At 47.9% G+C, this 18,346-nt stretch overlaps 2 protein-coding genes and 1 pseudogene across 3 annotated transcripts; 1 reads left to right on the top strand and 2 right to left on the bottom strand.

The window, feature by feature from the left end:
- Positions 1–2,384: 2,384 nt before the first annotated feature.
- On the top strand, positions 2,385–3,603 carry LOC123143763 (uncharacterized). Its single transcript, XM_044562743.1, has one exon. The coding sequence runs from the start codon at positions 2,474–2,476 to the stop codon at positions 3,587–3,589; it is 1,116 nt and encodes a 371-aa protein (XP_044418678.1). The 5' UTR covers positions 2,385–2,473; the 3' UTR covers positions 3,590–3,603.
- Positions 3,604–3,666: 63 nt separating this feature from the next.
- Positions 3,667–6,767, bottom strand: LOC123143762 (purple acid phosphatase 18). The gene is made up of 5 exons (XM_044562742.1): positions 6,442–6,767; positions 4,857–5,525; positions 4,365–4,553; positions 4,166–4,254; positions 3,667–4,076 (listed from the first exon to the last, which is right to left on the bottom strand). The coding sequence occupies exons 1-5, from the start codon at positions 6,673–6,675 to the stop codon at positions 3,854–3,856; spliced, it is 1,404 nt and encodes a 467-aa protein (XP_044418677.1). The 5' UTR covers positions 6,676–6,767; the 3' UTR covers positions 3,667–3,853.
- Positions 6,768–9,650: 2,883 nt separating this feature from the next.
- On the bottom strand, positions 9,651–14,102 carry LOC123143761 (putative disease resistance protein RGA4; annotated as a pseudogene). Its single transcript, XR_006471015.1, has 2 exons — positions 10,174–14,102; positions 9,651–9,999 (listed from the first exon to the last, which is right to left on the bottom strand). The product of XR_006471015.1 is annotated as a putative disease resistance protein RGA4 (transcript).
- Between the last annotated feature and the right edge of the window lie 4,244 nt (positions 14,103–18,346).

Raw genomic sequence — 18,346 nt, 5'->3', positions numbered from 1 at the left:
ATAGTCATAGGAACATGTATAAGTCATGAAGAAAGCAATAGCAACATACTAAACGATCGAGTGCTAATCTAACGGAATGGGTCAAGTCAATCACGTCATTCTCCTAATGAGGTGATCTCGTTAATCAAATGACAACTTATGTCTATGGCTAGGAAACATAACCATCTTTGATTAACGAGCTAGTCAAGTAGAGGCATACTAGTGACACTCTGTTTGTCTATATATTCACACATGTATTATGTTTCCGGTTAATACAATTCTAGCATGAATAATAAACATTTATCATGATACAAGGAAATAAATAATACTTTATTATTGCCTCTAGGGCATATTTCCTTCAAACAAATTATCAATACAAGCAATATCTAGCATATGCAAGACAGAAGGGCGAAAATTAACAATTTGAACATCAAAAGAGGTAATTGAGTAACATGAAGATTTCTATGACCATAATTTCCTCTCTCTAAATAATTACATGTAGAATCATAAGCAAATTCAACAATATCGATATCATATAAATTATTCTTTCCATAATCCACATGCATGCAAGTTTTATAATTTTTCAAGATAGTGGGATTAACATCAACTAAAGTCACGACCTCTCAAAAACCACTGTTATCCAAAAATTCATATGATTGATTGTTCTCCAAAATAGTGGGATTTTCTAAAGTTGACACTCTTCCAAACCCACTTTTCATATGCATAGCATTATGATCGTCACCCCAATCATGATCATTAGCACAACTGACTTTCATGGAATTAATATTGCAAGCATGCTTTTCATTCAATAAATGTATCCAATGGCATTTTCTTTTATCACTTCTTCATTACTACTATTGGTTTACAACATGCAGCAAGTTTGAAAAGATTAGCAAGTGGATGGGGATTCATAAGTCTTTCTTTTTATTTTATTGAGTCAACATGATGGCAACAAAAGCAGAGATGACACACAAGAGATTTTTTTTGTATTTTTGATTTTTTAATGGAAACTAATAAAGGAAAATAAAATCAAATAAAAAGTAGAACAAGTAAATAATAATGTGTGTGAAAGGACCTTTGATTGTTTGATGAAGTCTCCCGGCAACGGCGCCAGAATTTTTTCTGCTACTTGTGATAGGCGTTGAAATTTCCCCGAATAAGAAGGGTGAAGTAGTATAGTAGCAGAAAGTATTTCCCTCAGTTAAGAACTAAGGTTAATCGAATCAATGGGAGATCCACACAAATGACCTTTAGCAGTACCTAAACACACAAACAAATACTTGCACCCAACACGGGCAAGAGGGTTGTCAATCCCCTTATACTCGTTAATTGCAATGACTAGTTCTGATAGTGGAAGATATATAAATTACAAATTAAATAAATTACAGGAAGGTATTTTGGGTTTTAGCAATATGATTTAGATGGACCCGGGGCCATAACTTTCACTAGAGGCATCTCTCTCAAGAACATAGCAACGGTGTGTACACAAATTACTGTTGGGCAATTGATAGAAAAGTGCATATTTATGATGTTATTCATGGCATGATCAGTACATAGGCATTACGTCCTTGACAAGTAGACTGGAATGATTCTGCATGCACTATTATTAGAGCATCTACAACCGGACTTGGCAAATTCGGCCCCAAAAAGCCCGCGAGCGCGTCCGCGGACAGTGACCGGGCACGCCTCAAATTAGCCACTTTGCATCCGCCTCTCTCATATTTCATCCCCTAGATCCATACAAAGCATGCAAAGAAATCCCTACGTACTGCCCTAACTAGTCTTCGTCGTCGGAGATGCCCACAACGACGGTGCTGGGCCCCGGCTGGACGGGTGAGGAGGAGGGCTCCGGCTCATCCTCCTCGTGCTCGACCTCATCCATGTAGGCGAGCATCTTCGTCTCCTCCGCGGCCTGCTGCGCCTCCATCTCCTGCCGGCGACGACGTCTTGCCTCCGCAGCCGACTCCGGGCAAGGCAGTCGATTTAAATAGCCGGGCAAGGCACTACGCGGCCCGCCAGAGCTGCACCATGCGGCGCCACCGGTCCGACGGAGGAGACGAGTTTTGGACCGCCGGGTTTGAGGGCGTTTTCGACTGGGACCCCTTCGCCAGTCTGACGTGGCGAGCGTGCCCGGGCGCCCACATACCTACCCCATATTTGGGCTGGATATGAGGCGTGCCAGTCAACCCGGACGTTTGAGGGCCGTTTGAGGCGTCCGTCTGGGTTAAAAAAATGTGACCGGTCAGTGACCGGGCGGCCCGCCTGGGCATATGAGACGGGTTTAAGGCGTCCGGCTGTAGATGTTCTTCCTAATAAATTCCTACTGGAGCATCGTTTCCTTCGTTTCATGATTTCATCTCATGTCACCGACAGACAAATGGACCCCACATTTTTGAAGGCGAGGAACAAATCTTCTTGTCGCCCCATCCACTCGTTTGAAGCAGCAAAGCAAAGCGAGCTTCCCGCATGCTGCTGAGATCTCTTTTTGGCAAAAATGCCGATCTTCTGCACTACTAATTCTTTTGGAACTTCGCCAATCCGAACGCGGCCTCGGTTCAGATCCTCCATTTTCCTACCGCATCCAAAGCCCCCCTACTCGGCCGCCACCCCCACCAGAGCAGCAGCGACACCGCCCACCTCGCCGCCCATGGCCACGGCGGCGAGCGGCCCGCAGCTCCTGGAGCCGGGCCAGCGCCGCCGCCGCCCCATGTGCGCCGTCTGCACGAAGCCCCTGCGCGTCTGCCTCTGCGGCCGCCTCCGCGGGCCCCCGCTGGACACCGCCGTGGGCGTCACCGTGCTGCAGCACCCCACGGAGGCCCGGCACCCGCTCAGCTCCGTCCGCGTCGCCCGCCTCGGCCTCCGCAACCTCGCCGTCACCCAGGTCGCCGACGTCGCCCACCGCGCCAGCTTCCTCCTCACGACGAATCTTGGACTTGGCGGCGGAGAAACTGAAAATGCCGAAGCCGGTGCCGCCATTGGAGAAGCTTGGACGGTGGAAACCATGGACAAGTGCTCCATCGCTTACACGGAGAAACAGCTCCGGATCGACATCGAGCGCGGCGTCGGCGCGAACCCCAAGATCAGATGGCCGTCAAGAAGTTCTCCTCTTGCCAAACTCGCCGTCTCCAACGGCTTCACCGTGACGAAGACACAGAAGAACAAGCCCGCACGTAGCACAGGCGAAGAAGCCTCGCCGTCGCCGGAGCTCCAACATGAGTTCACCATCGCCATACCGCCGCACTCGGCCCTGCTGTTCCCATGCCAGCGCGCGACCACCATCGACGCAGCTTCAGACTGTCAGGTACTGGTGAAACATCTGATCGTGCTGGATGGCACCTGGGCGAAGGCACACCGGATGTACCACGAGAACCCATGGCTGCAGCTCGTGCCGCACGTGAAGGTGGAAGCAGATAGGGTCAGCCTGTACGGCGAGGTGAGGCATGAGCCCAAGGCCGGGTGCATGTCGACCATCGAGAGCATCGTCGTCGCCATGAAGGAGCTCGGGGAGGACGAGACGGGGTTGGATCGTGTCCTGGCCGTCTTCGAGTCGATGATCGCCGAGCAGCGGCGCTGCAAGGATGAGAACTGGAAACCAAAGCTCAAGTCATAGTAGTAATTTCTCTGGACTTCTTCTGGATGCAGTTTCAGTCCAGATGTTGTTTTCTGAATCGCCATTTCATATCATACTGAGCGGTTAAAACATGCCAACTATGACATGGAGTACATGTTCTCGTTGATTAACCCATATACAGCAAAAAGCTTATCAGTTTATGGTTTAGCAAGTAGTCTTAGACACACATATATACATATACAGTACTGCTACATGGCAAGCCCTTTTTTCAGACTAAGGTATATATCGACCCGAATGATCGTCTCAAGGGGACATGAGTATCTTCCTGAACTCAGGGCTGCTGCTGTCCTGGACGCACTGCGAACCAGCCAGCGAGGTTATCCACACGTCATCTGTTCTCACCGGCTCTTCGTCGTCGTTCCTGTGCCAAGTCCAGTGCGCGTGCGTGGAGTTGATGATCTTCAGCTCACCATGCCCAAAGCTTGCTTCCCGGAACACCGACCAGAGGGGTTTCGGGTTATGATACCTGAAGATACCAAGATAGGCATTCAATCTAGTGGCACTATAGCGATTTCGAATTGGACGTGTTAACAATGAGGAGGAGGACAAAGGTACCTGCGGGCCAAGCCTTCCCGGTTTCCACCATCACCAATAGTTATATGAACAGCACCACATGGATTAACCCCACCTTTGTAGACTCGCTCCTGCACAAACAGCGAAATGATCATCTGAAACCTTTACGTAAATGAGTTACATGGCCAGAGGCTCAAATTTGATCGGTGGTGTGCTACTGGTGATCTGCAAGGAGTCATACCGTGCGTTCATAAGCGTGCACGTGACCTGAGATTATAATATCCACATGAGCGGCATGTAGCAAAGGCTCCATCGCACTCATCATACTGTCACCTTCACCCTGATGAGCCCAGTTGCTGTTATACCATGGCACGTGCAACAGAACAACGAGCCATGGGGTCCTCTTTCTATCTATGTTGGCAAGATCAGACTGTAAAGCAGAAAAGATGGTCATCTGTCAGCCAAAATGACAAGGACGACTTAACTTGTAAGCTAAGCGCATCGTGTTTAAGGTACAGAAGAATACACCAGCCTAAAATTAACTCGTAGTCACATAAGATTTAAGATAAGTGCTGAGTGTAGGTCTGCAACTATGAGGAATGGTCACTATACGTTTCTAGAAAAAGTACTATTAAAGAAATAGTTTAATTCTTTGAGAGAACATCCTTAATTGATGTACAAAAAGTAGCAGTAACTACAATGCAACATGAAATGGAGTTAGGAAGTTACGAACCTTAAGCCAAGCATACTGATCCGAACTCTCATCATAATCTGTATAAGAACCTAGCATTATGACATGCACCCCTGCAACCTCAAATGAGTAGTACAAATTTGATGTGGAACCACTCTCTTCATAAGGCATCTTCCATCGCGCATTATATGATTGAAATCCAGACTTGAAAAATGGTATCCTCTCCTTTTCATGGTTGCCTTGTGTCACCATCCAGGGCCGGGTGCTAGCAAGTGGCTCCACCAACTCACCAAAGGAATCCCACAAATGTTGCATATAATCAGCATAAGAGAGATCACCGGGAAGTAAGAGCATATCATATTCACATTGCTTAATGTGGTTTAATGTTGATGTTGTCCAACTGGTCTGCCCAAGATCGCCTACAACAGCCAATGACAGCGGGAACTGGGAGGGGGGTGTCTTAAGTTGGAATTCTGAACCTCGTCCTCCGCATCGGTAGTAGTATATAGTGTTGTCTTCAAGAGGTCCAATAACAACATGGTGGATCTTTCCTGAGCTGTACATTAAGTAGCTGTAGGACGTGCTTTCTCCATTAGATGAGGATGTGTATGCGTTGGACTTAGTTCCATAGTCCACAACTGAGGGGACAGAGTTATCATCTGTGACCCATGTAATTCTCATGTGCTTCTCTCCAGATAGTGAAATGTGCACCTGTAAAACATATTATAACATAGGGTTCAGCAGTTGATGAACTTGTAGTAGCAAAAAACTGTCTAAAACCAAAGCTATGAATGAGGACTTTGTAAGTACTGTAGGATAACACACAGGATCTGGTACATAAAACTGTAACCTTCTGGGATCAAGTGAATTCAGGAAACTGAACATTGTGGAACTAGACGTGTTCCGGGTATCGGCCCCAACGCAAGAAATAAATCTGTCCGGGACAGGGGTAGATTAAATTAACTGGAAGGTAAATGAGCCTGTGTCTGTGTGTAAGGCCAAACATAGATAAAATACTACTATGCGACACGATCAAATACAAAATCAAGATGATGCCAATTCAACATAACCTGCAGTATGCATACTTCCATCATCTGTATTTGTGTATGACAAATTGATCAGTTCAATCCAGGCTACAGGGCATAATTAGAATAGCACAGACGCACAGTAGTCCCAAATACTCAATAGGCACACAAAAAACATTGAACCTCACCATCAAAATAGACTATCATCCGAACTAAGATATGTCCAGCAAATTGTCGAACTAGATATCTGAGGACAACTAGGGGTCTAATAAGACACCCACTGTTTAGTACTACTAGTTCAGAGCTGATCTATTGTATGGTGAATTGTAGTACTCCATATAGATCAGCTAGATCCCTGTAATTTAACCCCATATATATACACTTAACCAGGGAGTGTACCAAGAAATGGCCAGCCACACCACCGAATCGTCGATTCAGCTTACAATCACAGGAAGAAATAACCTCGGAACGATCTAGCCGCTAGCTCGCAGTCTAATCAAGAAAGAAAGAAAGAAAAAGTCCATTTTTCTTCTTCCCAAAGCGTCGCCAATCCCCTTGGGATGGACCGATTCAAGAGCGACGAGCGCGAGAGGACACGTCACCTGCTGGGGATCGGAGGCGGAAGCGGAGGCCTTCTTCTTGCTCCAGGGGAAGAGGCCGAGGAGGGCCTTCCGCTGGCCCGCGCGGGGCCGGGCCGGCGGCCGGACGTAATCCTCCCCGACCGGAGCCCCGGAGGCGGAGGACAGGGCGAGCGTGAGGAGGAGGAGCAGGAGGGTGAGGAGCGCGGGCGCGGCCATGGCGGGAGGCCTCCTCCGCGCTGCGCCCGGGGGTTCCATCGCACCGCCTGGCTTGCTCAGTGCTCTCTGGTTGTTGGAGGCTTGGGGCGCTGCTGCAAGCAACCTGGTGGTTCTCTTTTTCTTTTACTATTTTTGTGTGAGCGCGTTTGTCATGATTTCAAGGGTGGCTTTTAAACATGACAAAAGAAAAAAAAAGGTTGGCTTTTAGAAAAGATTTTAACTAGTGCCACCTCCTATTCATGATAATATTGATTAGTTTTGGATTTTATGAGGTAAACATTTGCATGTTTGGTCATTTGTTACTATCACAAGAAAAATATCAAAATAACATACTTTCATAGTGCATAACTATATTTATGCGAAAAGGCAACTTGTTTGCACACTGATTGATGATCAAAATATCATCTTCAAGACCGTGTTATGTCATAAAAGACATTAAAGTTAGTAAAATACGCAAAGAAATCTATGCTAGTCGCCAACGGGGGTTTTGGGACCATCATTGAAACAGTGGTGGCCATGATTACACGGCTCTTCTTTTTCTTTTTCTTTTGACAAACTTTTTATTTATATTTATTTTTGGAAAACGATCGGATAGCTAAGAATCTCATATCGTGTAGCCGTAAGTCTCCTCATAGAACCACTCCCAAACATGTCATCCATTAACCGATGGTAGGGGCTCATGTTGCGTGTGCTCTTTGCATCATGTTCTTGTCATCGTTATCTTCTTCATGGTGAGGCTGCCTACAGGGCTTGAGAGACAACGATCCTCCTGGGTTATGACGCAGGTGCAGTATTGCGTACAGAATTTGCTTATTTGCCATCAACAAACTTGCAACTTGCTGAATTGCCATCGAACAAACACCCTTTGCTCATATGCCACCACCGAACTCAACAAATGTCCTATCTGCCATAACTATGAACTAACCGGAGAGCATGTGAAATGTATGAGTAAAACGATAGTCATGCCCTCATGACATACAAGAAAATGTCTGTAGAGAAAAACCAACCTCTTTCTCCTTTGTGACAACATGAAACTTATTTATGGAAAGAAAATTTGGGCAGCATTTCCCTTGTAATTTCAGCATGACAAGTCAGAGAAAATTTAACATGACAACTCAATCATATACTCCCTCCGTTCCTAAATATTTGTCTTTTTAGACATTTCAAATGGACTACAAGATACGAATGTATGTAGACATATTTTAATGTGTAGATTCACTCATTTTGCTTCGTATGTAGTCACTTCTTGAAATTTCTAAAAAGACAAATATTTGGGAACGAACATAAAGAAGTTTTAGCATATACCACAGAAGTTCATATAATCAAGTTCCATACATGTCCCTACATACAACCAAGTTACATATAAAGTCCATACCCAATTTACCACAAAATAATCAAACCATGATAGCAAGCATGTCGGCGCGATGTCAGGCCGGTGGCCGGATGTAATCCTCTCCAACCGGAGCCCCGAAAGCGGCAGTTGTACCACAGGAGGACAAGGCGAGCATGAGGAGGAACATGAGAGGGAGGACACGGGCACGACCATGGTGGGAGGCCTCCTCGCGCTACACCTAGGGGCAATCACACCGCCTGCTTGTTCAGTCCTCTTAGTTGTGTGAGCGCCTTTGTGATGATTTTTTTTTTGAAAATGTATTAGTCGGCTGATCGAGCTTTTGTCGTTGTAAGAAAAAAAATCATTCTAAGAGCTACTGTATTACTAGTTTCTTCCAGGAATCACCGAGGGAGTTCCCTCACCTGAATATATTGCTTAGAAGTTGTAACCATGGTACAAATGATTACAAAAAAGAAATTACAAAAGCACGGTAGATCGTGCGGAGAGGTACTATGACCGACATGAGAAGGCAACCCCTTTTGAGCCTGCTTTTTAAGCCCGGGACTCCAAAGAGGCATGTCCTCAACAATCAGTCTAAGAGTGATGGAGCTATGGTGGTCAATTTTGTTGAACGGCATAGCATTTCAGGACGCCCATATCTTCCAACGGATGATGAGAAGCACCGCGGACCATATGGACAGATCGATTCAAGGCAGACTCTCGCACACCCAAAGCTCATCGATGTAGTGAGGTGGACTGATGCCAACACGTTGTCAAACCATGTCAGCATGCGAACATAGGATGAAAATATGCAGAGCGTCCTCACAGGCATGCCCATAGCCCACACGTAGGGCATCGAGCATTGGGCGTTATTTCTCTTCTTTTATTAACTAATTTTGAATGGGTATCAATAGCTTAGTGGAAAAGGCAACAGTAATTGTACTACTAAGCAGTTAACGCTATGGCTCAACTTTTCTATCATCATATCTTAAAATGCTGTAGCTCTATATCTAGGTTCAGGCAAATCAAAGATTTATCCTTTAGGACCTACTTTATTTTTAAGTTTACATTTTCACCAAAGTTTTACCTAATCCTTTGCTTTCCTCTAAAGAAATCAGAATGGACGGTTGTGAAAGGGAAAGTAAGAATATTACTCTTAAATTTTCAAGCTACTATGAGGCATGTTGTAAAGAAGAATAAATTCGATATAATTCCAATTGTAGTATTCTTTAAAGAACATAACACTAACAAACAACTATTACGCATTAGAAAATTTAATAATTTTTTTCTAACTTGATAAAGATGGTGCCCGCGCATTGCGCAGGCGACTGTGCTAATTATAAGAAAAGAAAACACAGCCATCATTTCTCCCATGCGCCAACCAAATTAAAAAAATTATGAAATCTCAACAACATCAATGGCGCAGCGAAGCGCGCCCAACCCTTCTAGTGTTATGCATGAAGCTCAAATGAATGGACCATAAACATGTACCCTTTCAGCCTATTAGGAACTACTGTGCAGCCACTGAAGCTGGAAAAATATCAAAAGATTCCATTATAAAAATTGCAGCTCCACGAAGTTATATGCTTCTGTTTCTGGGTTTAAACATATTGCAGTTTCCGTTTAATGTTGTGGCAATAAACCAAATTCTGGTGTTTGCTGATGTCGTTGTCTGCATTAGTGACATAACTTAGTTGTGGCTTTTTACTTTATAATGCACATCGTATACTCCTGGCCAGTTTATACCAGAGCAGGACCTGGCTGGAGCTTCACTCCTTTGAATATAACTAGCTCTCAACATGGATATTATTTGTCTGAACCGCACCAGGAGCAGATACAATCTAACAACCCCTAAAATGTTCTTGCGTACAAATAGGATGATACAATCAAGCAAACCTTCAAAGAACGCAAGGGACATGTTGCTAGGCTGGTTTACCTTTTGAATAGGTAACAAACAGTACTTTCATTCAGGTATGCTATTCATGCACAGGTGTTGCACTAGAATCCTTGAAGAATGACCTCCGTTGTTGCTGCCCATGTCAAAGAAGAAAAACTTAGTTCTAAAGAACAACTAGCATCGTTCTGATGCAGAGGCCGGGGAGTCCCCCCTTTTCGGAAAAAAAGAAAAGAAAAAAAAGAACAACTAGCTTTTTTGTTTGAGTTAACTAAAAGTAATTCCTCACCAAAAGATAATGCATTATTACCTGTCACGAGATGAGGATACTTGGGATATGACAGATCTTGAACCAATCCTTGCCTGTCCCTTTTCTGCAGTTCTCAGTCAGTGCAGAGCCACAATCACTGACAATCAACTCCTCCAGTGCAGTTAAGGAGCGCAAACCTTCTGGCAGTGAGACCAACTTCCGGCAGCAGCTTATCTCCAGATGCTCAAGTGCTACGAGATCACCTAGCCATTCTGGAAGGACTTCCAAATCAGTGCAATTATCAATCTTCAGCTTCCGGACCATGCTAAGGTGCTTGATGGCCTCTGGCAAAACACGTAGCCTTTCACAGTACTCAATGGTCAGATCCTCAAGTTTTGGCCTGTGCCGCAGTAAGTTCCAATCACACGACGATGCATGGCACTTTCTAATCCACAGTCTCCTAAGAAGTGACGCCGATTTGGAAGATGATGGCCCGAACACCCTACCAACTGATAACATCTCACTGCTGTTGGATAGTGACAAATCTGCTATAGCATCTGGGAGGCATGGTCTTGGTCTCATCTTTGGACATCCACTTGCAGTGACAGTTTTAAGGACTGGAAACATGAATACTGTTGTTGACTCTCTTCACTGTCCCCTGCCAATGAGGTTGGCCAGATCTCCAGATCAGGCATGTCTTCAAAATGGAGTTCCTTGAGTGACTGGTACAATGTGTTCTTCTGTCCCTTGGCAAGTATTTCAGGTCCAATGCTACGGACACCACTAATGCAGCGGAGCTCAAGAGAATGGAGATTGGGAATATGACCAAGAGGTGGGAGGCATATACAGTTAGGGATGTTGCCTAAACTTAGGAAGGTAATATTTGGAAGCCAGGATTCCATGCTCTCCATCATCCAGCTGGGAAATTTAGTGCCCATGTAGCCATTTATTTCAAGGACCTCAAGGTTTTCAGGTGGCAAGAGAACTTCAAGAAATGTTTCGACGTTCTTCAGCTCATCAGAAGAGCATGAACTGGTCCATGACACAGTCAAGTTGCTTAGTTTCCTCTTATCCCTCAAGTTTGCTCTCTTGGCATCGATAGTCAAATCCTTCTTGTGTGAGAGGCATTCAATTCTAAGACAGCCACTCAGAAGAATAAGGTCTTTTAGCTCCGCAATACTGCTGCATGTGTCACCTATAATGAGCAAGGATAATGTTTCAAGTTTAGTCCATTGCCCAAATCCATCAGGTAGTCTCTCCAAAGATGGGCACTGGTCATTTTGTAGGTGCTTCAGATTAGTGATGGTTGTCATGCCGTCAGGTAGCGTGGCTAGATCTGCACACCCAACAAGGCTTAACCTCTCCAGCATCATGAGGTTTGCTATAGACTCAGGTAGCTTATGAAGATTCCAGCACTGGAACAAAATAAGCTCCTTCAAGTTATGAAGATTACCAATTGATTCAGGCAATTCCTCCAGACCAATATTCAATGAGAGATCCAAAATCTGCAAGTTTGGTAGGTGACTGGTTGCTATGGGCAATGCCAAACTCCGTGCATGATGTGATAGAATGAGAGTTTGAAGCTCCAGAAGGCCACCAACGGATCGAGGTAATTCCGACAAACTGCTACAGTAAGACATGTCCAGAGTATGCAGCCTTGTAATGCAGCCTATCGAGTCAGGGATTGCCTCAAGATCACTGCATTGCGATAAATTCAGATGCAGCAAATTTGAGAGATTCCCAATATTTTTGGGCAGTGCTCGGAGAATTCCACACTGTGAGAGGTTCAAGAAATGCAAACTTTGCAGTCTGCACATAGTGTCAGGCAGAATCTTAAGATTGACACACCCTTTAAAATTCAAGTCTTGCAAACTTTGGAGTTCACCGATGGAGCTGGGTAATGTACAGAGGAAACTGCAAAATGACATGTTAAGATTTTGCAGGTTTTGAAGATGCCCTATGGAATCTGGCAAGGTCTGAAAGTGGCAAGTGGAAAGATTCAGGGTTTCCAGATTCTCAAGACTGCATATTGACATGGGAAGCACATATAGATTGCCACAATTGGACAAATGAAGTGTTTGCAGATTGTGGAGGTTACTGATGCAATTGGGCAGACTTGTGATAGGGGATGAAGAGACGTCCAAGTACCTCAAGTGTTTTAATCTGCCAACTGACTTGGGAAGCTCCGTAATTTGGCTGCCTCGCAAATCTAGTACTCTCAAGCAGCTGGAGTGAAGAAAACTGGACATCAAGAGCATGACCCCAGGAATGCAACGCGCGGACTTTACGGAGCGTGCTCCGGAGAACTTTAGAGGCCCTCGTGTCATCAGCCAATGATGCATAGTGGCAGCATGCTTCGGCGCGCCCATTGACATTCTTAGAGTTGATGATCTGGACTTCATCCCCGGCAACAGACTGAGCAAGGTCATGCACCAAGTCATGAATCTTGTACTTAACATTGCGATCTTCCTCTAATTCTTTCTTTGACAAATCGTGCTCCACTACTTCTTGAAGGAAAGACATCCACAGCAAGTGCTCGAAATAGTCGTTGGCTTGATCGAAAACCGATTGGCAGCCATACTTTGTGGGTTCAATGAAACCAAGAGCAATCCATCGCTGAATAAGCTTGTCCCTGTCAATCTCATAGTTTCTAGGAAATGATGCACAATATGCAAAGCACTGCTTCAGACCAGGTGGCATTTGGTCATAGGTGAGCTTGAGAGACGGCAAAATTGTGTCCTCCTTATCCAGCTGCCATATCTCACTGTCCTTGACAGCAATCCATGATTCCTCGTTCCTCTTGAACCGCAGCATGCTCCCAAGAGCCTTGGCGGCCAACGGCACGCCGCCGCATTTCTGGACAATCCCCTTCCCTAACTTGACTAGCTTGGGATGCATATGCTCCTCCCCTTCCTCAAAAGCCTTTCCCTTGAACAGCTCCCAACAATCATCATCAGAGAGGCCTTCGAGAACGAATGGCGGCACGGTGCGCACCATCATGCCGACCTTGCGGCTCCGTGTGGTCACCATGATCTTGCTGCCTCGCTTGCCATCCTTGAGGAGAAGCTTCAGCCGCTCCCACTCCTCCTGGCTCTCGCTCCACACATCATCGAGAACCAGCAGGTACTTCTTCCCCGTGAACGTCTCGGACAAGAAGTTTGCGATGGCCTCCAGGCTGGTTAGATCGCGCTTCAGCTTGGTCGCGCTCACAATCGGCTGGATGAGCCTTCTGAGGCTGAAATCCACGGACATGGAGACCCAGATCCGGAGGTCGAACACCTCGTCGTTGGCCCTCCGGTCGTTGAACACCAGCTGCGCCAGCGTCGTCTTGCCGAGGCCGCCGAAGCCGACGATGGGGATCACGGACACGTCCTCCTCGCTCGCCGCGTCGAGGACCAGCTTCATGAGCTTCTCTTTGTCCGCGGCCCTCCCCACCGTCTTGGCCTCGTCGACCTTTGAGATGGTCTCCCGCTTCGGGGGAGCGACCGGGTGCGCCGGCGGAGAAACGTTGGGATTCAAGCGCAGCCTGTCCCTCCCCGAGGCGACGGCGTCCAGCTTGCGCCTCAGGGACCTCAGCCTGTGCGCCATGACGACGGAGCTGACGATGCAGGTGGCCGTGGAGCCGCACGCCGGGCTGCCCCGGCTCCGGCGGCGGCGGCCAGCGCGCAGGTCGGAGTGGCAGGCGTCGAGGAAGTCGTCGATGTCGTGGGCGAGGTTCTTGAGCCTGCGCAGCCAGTCGCGGACGGCGCTGTCGCCGCTGCCGCCGCGCACCTCAGCGTCCGCAAGCACGCTCCGGATGGTGGCGAACTCGTCCTCCATGGCCTTCAGGTCAGTCCTGAAGCTCCTCAGGAGCGCCAGCTCTCCCCAAACCGAGGACCCGAACTTCGCTAGCACCGCCTTCACGATGCTGGAAGCAAGCACCCCCTCCGCCATGGATCTCGATCTCGCGCGCGCTCTCTTTCTCTCTCTCTACACACAGTCAAACAAAAACCAAAGAGTGCCGCGGTGGCGCGGTGCGGGTCACTAAATCTATACAGAAAAGTCAAGTCAACAGTCAACACAACGAAACCTAGTGAAATCAGCACTTCCGCAGCCCGTTGGATGACGTGTCCTTAATTCTAAAGAGTGTAACATCATAGCTAAGAAAATGTAGGAGATTATTAAAAATATTACTTTAACTTTACAATTTTCTTCGTCGGAAACTTTCAATTTATTCATTTTCAATCATATAGTAGTACAAAGAACATCAGAGATAATAAAAATTACAACCACCTTCGTGGACCACCTTCGTGTACCGTCCTCATCACCCATCTCTCTCCGGAGTCGGACAAATCTTGTTGTAGTAGACAGTCGGGAAGTCGTCGTGCTAAGTCATTATGGACCAGCGCACTAGATTAGTAATTATCGCCGATGAAGAAAGTTGCAGATCGGAAAAATCAAACATGTAAACACCCAAACGAAGACGAACGAAGACCGGATTCAAACATATCCACTGAAGACCAGCACTGATTGAATCCCGCGAGATCTGATTGAGACACACCTCCATATGCACTCCGAGGCCGCTAGACGCAACGTTGGGACACGGATGAAACGTAAGAGACATTATTCCTACGAAGGGACATCACCGCTGACACGAAGCCTCAACCAAGACGCTAAACCTAATAAGTACAAGAAAATGAGTGTCCATAATTTCACAGAGTATACAATCACAGTTAAGAAAATTTAGTAGAAGATTATTAAAATAAAATTTAAGTGCTTTATCTTGACACCTTTGTAGCGTTTCTTTATTTGTGTAGCAGATGAGCTGGCAGCTCATCTCTTTTTTCTTTTTTTGGTGGGGAACTGGCAGCTTATTTTTTTTCCGAGAAATAACTTTCAATCTATTGAACATGACATATTCGTATTATTATTTCTATCTTCTCTAGCCTTGTATAGTTGACTCCTAGAGATAAGGATTAATTTCCAAGACATCATGTGTATATATTGTGACCAACTCTAAGGAATACAATTGAGTCGCATTCCACATCTTTTTACATGATATCAGTTTTCCTCCATCGCTTCCGCCCTACGCCGCCGCCGCACCTCCCTGTAGCCGCCGTTGCGCCCTCCTAACCCTAGGCCACAACCGCTCCTCTCTCCTACTGCCGCCGCCGCAACTCACCAAACCCTCACAGCCGTCGCTGCTTCCCTCCTGTAGCCGCTGCCGCCCCTTCCCAAACCCTAAACCGCTGCCGCTAGCTCCTCACGTAGCCGCCGCCGCTCCTCCTCAAAACCTCACAGGCGCCGCTGCTTCCCTCCCGTAGCCGCCGCTGCCCCTTCCCAAACCCTAAACCGCTGCCGCTACCTCCTCACGTAGCCGCCGCCGCCGCTCCTCCTCAAACCCTCACAGCCGCCGCTCTCCTCTCCCTCCACCACCACCCAAACCTTAACGCCGCCGCGCTCCCCTCCCTCTCCCACCATGTCTCGCTCCAAGGCCGAACCCTCCGACGCCGGCTCCTTCGCTGGCGCCATGTTCACCTCTGATCGCCTCAACGAGCTCCACATCAAGGATCATGTGCCCGTCATCCTCGACCTCGACTCGCCGTCCTACAATGCATGGCGCACCTACTTCGGGCTTTTGTTCCGCTCCTACCGTCTCATCGAGCATGTTGATGGGAGTGTCGACTTCCGCGACATGAAGGACGACGACAAGTGGTTGCCGTGGACGCCTGCATCATCAAGTGGCTCTTCCTCACCATCTCCCAAGGTCTCTTCAACATGGTGAACTCCCGTGACCCCTCGGCGCACGCCATGTGGACACGGTTGTGCGATCTCTTCCTCGACAATCAACTCCAACGCCATGTCTTCCTCCAAGGGGAGTTCTTCACTATGCAGCAAAATGATCTTTCGATCGAGGAGTACTGCACGCGGCTGAAGGTTCTCGCCGATGAGCTGCGCGATGTCGGCATGACCATCCACGACTCCGTCCTCCTCACCAACCTCCTGCGGGGCCTCCACCCCGACCTCGGCCAGTCCGCCGCCAACCTCTCCCTCGTCACGCCGACATACGCCAAGGCCGTCACGTACCTGCGCATGGAGGAGAAGCGCCTTCGCCACTCTGCTCGGCAGGCGACCCACGCCGCCCTCCACGTCGGCCTCGCCGCCGGCCATGGCGTGTCTCCAGCCCCGCCCGCGCCGCGGGCTCCTGCTCCGACCACGCCACCCGCGCCGCGGGCTCCTGCTCCGACCACGCCACCCGTGCCCACTCCTTTAGTGGCCGCAAGCAGAAGGGTCGCGGGGGTCGGCCTCGCAACTCCAACATGGTGCACCCTCCTGTGAACCCTGCGACAGCTCCTACACCGCCATGGCTTTCAGGGTACAACCCCTGGACGGGCTTCGTGCATGCTTACCCCATGCCCGTCCCCCGTCCCCCGACTCCGGGTATTCTTGGGCCACGGCTGACTTCTCATCAGGCGCTGCTGACCGTGCCGGTTCCGGCGGCATACGGCAACGCCACGACCTACGGTGGCCCTTCGCCCTACGGTGGTCCTCCGGCCTACGGCGCATATGGTGGCGCCCCTGGTGGAACATGGGACCCGACGCTCCTCTCCGCTCTTCATGTTGCACCCTCGCCGAGCACCTACAACGGAGGTGGCGATCGGTACATGGACACCGGGGCCGCTGCTCACATGGCCTCTAACCCCAGTATCCTCTCCCGTGCCTGAAGGAAATATGCCCTAGAGGCAATAATAAAGTTATTATTTATTTCCTTATATCATGATACATGTTTATTATTCATGCTAGAATTGTATTAACTGGAAACATAATACATGTGTGAATACATAGACAAATAGAGTGTCACTCGTATGCCTCTACTTGACTAGCTCGTTAATCAAAGATGGTTATGTTTCCTAGCCATAGACATAAGTTATCATTTGATTAACGAGATCACCTCATTAGGAGAATGACGTGATTGACTTGACCCATTCCGTTAGCTTAGCACCCGATCGTTTAGTATGTTGCTATTGCTTTCTTCATGACTTATACATATTCCTCTGATTATGCAACTCCCGTTTACCGGAGGAACACTTTGTGTGCTACCAAACGTCACAACGTAAATGGGTGATTATAAAGGTGCTCTACAGGTGTCTCCAAAGGTACTTGTTGGGTTGGCGTATTTCGAGATTAGGATTTGTCACTCCGATTGTCGGAGAGGTATCTCTGGGCCCACTCGGTAATGCACATCACTATAAGCCTTGCAAGCATTGTGACTAATAAGTTAGTTGCGGGATGATGTGTTACGGAACGAGTAAAGAGACTTGCCGGTAACGAGATTGAACTAGGTATCGAGATACCGACGATCGAATCTCGGGCAAGTAACATACTGATGACAAAGGGAACAACGTATGTTGTTATGCGGTCTGACCGATAAAGATCTTTGTAGAATATGTGGGAGCCAATATGGGCATCCAGGTCCCGCTATTGGTTATTGACCGGAGACGTGTCTCGGTCATGTCTACATAGTTCTTGAACCCGTAGGGTCCGCACGCTTAAAGTTACGATGACAGTTTTATTATGAGTTTATGTATGTTGATGTACCGAAGGAGTTCGGAGTCCCGGATGAGATCGGGGACATGACGAGGAGTCTCGAAATGGTCGAGACGTAAAGATCGATATATTGGACGACTATATTCGGACTTCGGAAAGGTTCCGAGTGATTCGGGTATTTTTCGGAGTACCGGAGAGTTACGGGAATACGTATTGGGCCTTATTGGGCCATACGGGAAAGAAGAAAAAGGGCCTCAAGGGTGGCCGCACCCCTCCCCTTGGTCTGGTCCGAATTGGACTAGGGAAGGGGGGCGCCCCCTTCCTTCCTTCTCTTTTTCCCTTCCTCTTTTCCTATTCCATATGGGAGGTGGAATCCTACTAGGACTAGGGAGTCCTAGTAGGACTCCACACTTGGTGCGCCCCCTCCTAGGGCCGGCCTCCTCCTCCCTTGCTCCTTTATATACGGGGGCAGGGGGCACCCCAGAGACACAACAATTGATCCTTGAGATCTTTTAGCCGTGTGCGGTGCCCCCCTCCACCAAATTACACCTCGATAATATCATTGCGGAGCTTAGGCGAAGCCCTGCGTTGGTAGAACATCATCACCGTCACCACGCTGTCGTGCTGACAAACTCTCCCTCAACACTCGGCTGGATCGGAGTTCGAGGGACGTCATCGAGCTGAACGTGTGTAGAACTCGGAGGTG

Source organism: Triticum aestivum, chromosome 6D (genome assembly GCF_018294505.1).
Source record: "Triticum aestivum cultivar Chinese Spring chromosome 6D, IWGSC CS RefSeq v2.1, whole genome shotgun sequence".
Taxonomy (NCBI): Eukaryota; Viridiplantae; Streptophyta; class Magnoliopsida; order Poales; family Poaceae; genus Triticum; species Triticum aestivum.
The sequence above is the reverse complement of the archived record's forward strand: the minus strand, read 5'-3'. Positions and strand labels throughout refer to the sequence as shown.